We start from the raw sequence: 5,833 nt of genomic DNA, 5'->3' as shown, positions 1-5,833 counted from the left end.
GCCTCCCGCCGCCCCGTCCGTCGCCCGGAGCCTGGGAGGGAGGGAGGGAGGGAGGCTCGGACGGCGGCGGCGGCGGCGGCTCCCTAACCCTTCCATGAGCCCGCGGCGGACCCTCCCGCGCCCCCTCTCGCTCTGCCTCTGCCTCTGGCTGGCCACGGCCGTGGCGCGGGGAGCCGCGCAGTCAGGTAAGTTTGGGCTCCCTCCCCGCCTCGCCTCCCCTCCCCTCTCAAACCCCAACCCTGCCGAGTTGAGGTGTGACCCAGACCCCGGATCCCCTCTGAGCGCCGGCTGCGCCCCCTCCAGCCTCCTGCGGGGACGCCCCCTTTCCCGAGCCGGGGAGGGGCGCTGAAGGGGAGCGTCCCGCGCGGGCGGTGGGGGGCGGACGGAAGGAGGTCAGGCTGGCTTCGCCCCCGCCTACGGGAGGCGTCTGGCCGCCTTGCTGACACCTTATCCCGTCCCCGGAGCGAACCTGAGCCGGAGGGACGCTCTCGCCCGACGCGGGGCCCCGGGGAGGGGCTTGGCGGGGCAGCCCGCAGGAGGCGGGGGAGGGCCGCCGCGCCGGCTTCGGGAGGGCGCGGGACCAGCAGCGGGGGCCCCGCCGAAGTGCCCGCTCGGATAACGGGCCGGGGTGCGTGGGAATGCGCCGGCCAGGCCCGCGTCTCCAGCCGCGCGTCCGGGAGGGGCGTGGGGCGCCGGGGCTTCGGGCGGCGCCGGGGGCACCCAGGGGCGCACGGTCGCGCGTCCGCCGCGTCGCCCGCGCGGGGGGCTGAGGCTCAGGCTCCCGCGGGCCCCGCTGGTATTTAATAGGCCAAAACCGAACAAAACCCCGAGTTTGCCAGGTACCAGTTTTGTTTTGTCTTTGAGCGAAAAAAAGCACCCGTGTCTGTTTTTTAAGTTTTACACTGGACTATTTAAAGTCAAACTATGTGAACGGAAGGTACCATTCCTGCCTTCCTTGGTTTAGGACTATAATTATGGTAATTCTGAAGTCTTAAGAGGATGAGTTTTAAAGATCACTTTCTTTAAATCATGTGGAAAATATCAGTGAAGATTTTTTAATAAGGTTATAATAAAAAGTAATTATTTGAAATTACAAATGTAGAGTTTAAGGTAAATGTGAAATTGCATGAACTTTGACATTTGTGATGAGTATCTAACTTACTAATCATCAGAGCTTCTCAGTTCTTAATTTTTTTCTGGAATGGAAGAACGAAAATTATACTTCCTCAGTTGAGATTAGGAAATTTTAGTTTGTTTTTGTTTTTGCCACTAGTAGACTGAACTGTCAACATAAGATGTGGCTCGCAATTAGGACTTATAAATTAGTTGAAAGCTGATTCTGTTAAGCATAGATTATATTCAGAACTCTCTGGTCTGTCTCTTCATATTTCCGTTTGCAGCATTGGTGGCAAAACAGATTTTAAAAGATAGTTGGTCTATAAAAAAAATCTTCAGGAGGCATGTAACATAAAATTGCCAATTTAGATTAATGGGAGATTTAAAAAATGTTTAACTTAGTAAATGTGCAGTTTATAAATATTAATTTAAGTAATGATATCAATTTCATTGATATTGCTTCTTGAGATATTTTCATTGCTTCTGACTAGAACTGTTTTTCAGTTTTTTTTATGGATTCATATTTTAGGAGTATCTTTAATAGTACTTTAATAGTACTTCTTGAGAAATACAGAGGTTCTAACTGCATATTTTATTATTGGTCTTCTAGAAAATACTGTGCTGCAATAAAGAGTGGATTGTACTGCCAGGGAATATATACATATTTTTTTTCCTCAGTGATGTGTTGACTTACCTAATACTTGTGGTAAAGCAGCCCTTGAAGACCAAAATCCACTGTACTGCGGCCCCTTGCCAGCAATTTTGAACACCAAGTTTATATTTGGATAATTTAAACATTCATTCTTTTAATTTTGGTCCTAGCTGACATATAAGTCTAATTTCTGAAGACTTTTATTAGGGCCTTATGTGAACCTCTGGAATTTTTTTATATTAAAATACGTAGTTCTCTGCCATATAGAATTTTGTCACAGTGCCTAAACTGCCTATCTGCCAAGGTTGCAAGCATACAGCATCATTTATGTTTTGAATCAACTCACAGTTTTTTGGTTTTTAAAGGTGCTTGTTCTAATATCTTAACTAAAATGTTAACACATTACGTAAGAAATCTTTACTATTTTGTTAACTCAAGTAACAAGAATGTCCCAAAAAGGAACCTTACGGTAGTTTCATAGATTTTTTCCTACATTTTCTAATACATTTATCCTTTTTAAGTTAAAAATGAAATTTCAGCCATTAAAGAGGAACTTTAGGAAATAATGCTTTTTTGGTTCTATTATCTGGTTACAGTTCTTTGATTTTATCTTGCCTGTGTTACGTATTATAGTTGGGGATTTGGTTGATGAATTTGGTTCAGATGTTTAGCTTCCTTCTCTGTAAAGTGATGAAGTTGGACATAGACTCCATGTCCCTTCGAACTCCAGGATGCTGTAATATTGTTTTTGTTGATATAATCCTGCAGAGCTACCCACCCTACGTTGATTCAAACTTCTGATTGTCAACTCTGACTTGCTATACATGTTAAACGGGTCTGCTTGTGGCCAGATCTGATTAGTGTGGATCCAGCTTGTGGAACATCTTGATATCTGGCACACGCACACAGATACACACACGTTGACAGAGTTCCATGATATTAAGCTTCTGTTACTTTCTCTTCCCCTCATCTGATAGCAGGAAGTGCTGGTTATGTCATAGGGTAAATGTCTAACTGCTGTTTGGGGCAGTTAAGCCCAGGCCCTAAAATGGTTTGGTATTCAGTTTTGGAATTTGTGTCTGGATTAGGGATACCACTGTAGAGCACCCAAATCTTTCTGTGGTTGGGAGGCTGTGGCTGTTTGGGGGCATTCCAGATGAAATGCCCTACATTCCTACAAAATGCCCTATTGATCATACTTGGATCTGCCCATCTGGTTTATTCAGAATTAAATTGAGTTTGGATAGGATAATCAGATCGCTATTTAATTTGCCGTTTGTTAGCCTTTGCGATTGCCATACAGATATCTCAAGGCTTTACTTTGAATATTCCCATATTTTCTCCTTTCTGGGCACAGGCAGTTTTTCTTTTAAAATGGTCAGCACGGTCCGTGTTCACATATTTTCTCTATAGCATGCCAAAGTCATCTTTATGGCTTTTAAGGAAATGCAAAGAAAGGGAAAAGAAATTATAGGAAAGGTAGGCCAGTAATAAATCAACCAACTGACTTCATGGAGGATTTGGTTATTGCCTCATTTAAGCTTCTGTTGCAAGTAACAGAAACGAACTTGAACTGGTTTTAGGAAAACGAAAGAAAGGAATTTGATGGAAGCTAAATGCAGACAGACCATATTAGGGACCGGAGACTGGAAAACCTGGAACTTTCCCTGTCTCTCCTCTTTGCCTTTCTTTGCTTCATTGTCCTTTCCTTGCTGACCAATTTTTTTTCTGCTTTCCTGTGTTCATTGTTGAATATGAATGCCCAGCAGCTCCTGAGTATTTACGTGCCCCTCGGTTCACAGGGAAGGACTAATCTTTGAGGCTTGATTCTGAATTCCTGAGAGAAAGAACCTGATAGACACAGTTTGGGTCTTGATAAAGATTTTCCCTAAGGTCTCTTCTAATTCTAAAGTTCTTTGTAGTGTGTACTGCAGACATTTATGTGATTTGATTTTTCATTTTTACATTTTGTATTATGGGATTATTAGTCCTTAAAAGGTATAATTTTCCCTTGATTTCGGTGTGTGTGGGAAAGAGCATGCCACCTTCAGTGGGATCCTGAGGGATACTGAGGCAGCAATGCCGAAGAGGAGCCTTTGGGGAGTAGGTGGAGGGTAGCACTGCATTTAGGAATCACAAAGTAGCCTGGGATCCACCTGACTTTTTGAAAATCTTGTTTAATAACGGCTGATCCATCCTGCAGATAATCGTCTGCATATTTTCAGGAATTTACTGAATTAAAATGCTGGGCTCAAATAGCTCTTAAGGGTGAATTCATTAAAACTATTTAAGTGATAATTAGAGACATTCAAAATAGGAATCGTTGAGGGAGTTCTTTAGGTATTTTCCTGTTTCTCACCTCTGTCTAGCATTTTCCATTTCTCCCTTTCCTTTACACTGCTTCCACCACCTGGATTGTTTTTCTCTCCTAACCTGTCCTTCAGGCCTCCATCTCATGGTCTTTTGCAAAGCTTTCTTCACCTCTTAGAATTTGTCATTTCCTTGTGTTTCCAAGACATTGTGTACCTTGACTGCGGCCTCATTTTACCATCTCACGTGATCCAATCCGTAAGTACTATCTTCTTCCCTAAACTATAAGTTCTGTTAGACCAGTGAATCATCCAGAAGAATTCAGATAAACTGTTAGCACTCATCATCCCAGGCATAATGATTCCAGCTTTTTCAAATGTTCAGAAGCGTGTATGGGATCCTGCTCGTCACTACCTTCTTCAGATGTCGAAGCTCAGTCATATTGCTCTTCTTTCTCAGTCCTTGTTGGTTTTTTAGATGTTACAGGCTTTTCCATGAATATTCTAATTTCCTATGTGATGATCAAATATACAGAACAATAGGCTCTTTTCCTGCAAACTGAATTGGGTGGGGAAGGAGAGTATAGCAAACTGATGTGGAAGGAAATCGACTTGTATTGAACACCCAATATTTACCAGATTAGAGAGGGCAGGCATAAGAAAACATTGGAGCATATATGAAGGGGAATAGTGGGAAGATAAAGTATAAAAACTGAAAGTTAGGTTTGGCCTAGAACAAAGGAGGGTTTTTAATACTAGGCTAGAAAATTTGGACTGCGTTAGTAAGCTATGAGATTGAGCTTTTTTGAGTCCTCAAAATCAGAGTAGGATTATAAGATACATTATCTAATAATTCAGAGGATGACTTGAATCAGGAAAGAAACCATTGGATTAATAAAGAAAGGTTATAGGAGATTTTCTTAGGGAATGAAGACCTGAGCTAGGGGCGTGGTGATGGGATTCAAGAAATGTTGGTGAGGTAGACCGGACAATTAATTGGAGATGGGGAAAGAGAGGAATGACTAAAAGATAATGGGAAGATGTTAAGCTTGGGGCGATTGTGAGAATGTGCACTCAGCAGGTTTGTGGGTGGGGCTAAAAAATGAGTTTGGTTTTAGTTCTGCATTTGAGGTGCTGGTAGAACATTCATGTGGCGATAGATGTGTAACTGAGTCAGAAATGTGACGCTGTGACTTGGAGAGATCGGGGCTGGAGATAAAACATGTATGAGTAAGGAAGACTAAAAATAAAGGGGAAAAGAAAATATTTGTTGACTGGAGAAGAGGAAGGGCACAGGAAAAACATCATCACCAAGAACATGCAGCTTCTTCTGGCTTTAAGCGATGCCCCGTCAGTATATGGCCTTCTGTCCATGAGTGTTCCTTCTTTAGGGGAATCCACATGACTCACTCCATGAATAGTACGTGGGAAGCCTTGAGCAAAGGATCCTGCAGCCAGAAAGACCTTCCCAAACTGCGGAATCATTGCTGCTACTTCCCGTCTTAACCTCTTCCGTGGCTTATCTTTCGTAAGATAAGGGACTAACACCTTAAATGTCTTCCTCATCACAAAACCTTGCTTTTCTCTGTACTCTGAGCTTCTTGCAAGTGGTTCATTTAGCTTTGATCACACATTTTATTGTCTCCTCCTCATTCCTCCCTTTACCTTCCCCAAGAATGTGAAGCCAATGTGATTCCCACCAGATGAAGTGCTCGTTAGCTTTTTTTCTCTTTGTCTTTTTCCTGGTCCTCTATGG

At 43.3% G+C, this 5,833-nt stretch overlaps 1 protein-coding gene across 3 annotated transcripts in view; it reads left to right on the top strand.

The window, feature by feature from the left end:
- Nucleotides 1–40: 40 nt before the first annotated feature.
- Nucleotides 41–5,833, top strand: part of MSRB3 (methionine sulfoxide reductase B3) — a 164,892-nt gene continuing 159,099 nt past the window's right edge. The window contains exon 1 of one of the 3 annotated variants that reach the window (XM_045789655.2): nucleotides 41–185. Coding sequence is in view for 1 of the 3 variants with exons in the window: in XM_045789653.2 (XP_045645609.1) it covers nucleotides 95–185 (91 nt within the window). In the remaining 2 variants the exon portion in view is untranslated. Of the gene's footprint in view, nucleotides 186–819; nucleotides 840–5,833 lie in introns of those variants that run through there. The other 2 variants (XM_045789653.2, XM_045789654.2) reach the window with 2 other exon arrangements.

The sequence above is a fragment of the Ursus americanus genome, chromosome 17 (genome assembly GCF_024610735.1).
Source record: "Ursus americanus isolate L20-20 chromosome 17, mUrsAme1.1.p, whole genome shotgun sequence".
Taxonomy (NCBI): Eukaryota; Metazoa; Chordata; class Mammalia; order Carnivora; family Ursidae; genus Ursus; species Ursus americanus.
The sequence above is the reverse complement of the archived record's forward strand: the minus strand, read 5'-3'. Positions and strand labels throughout refer to the sequence as shown.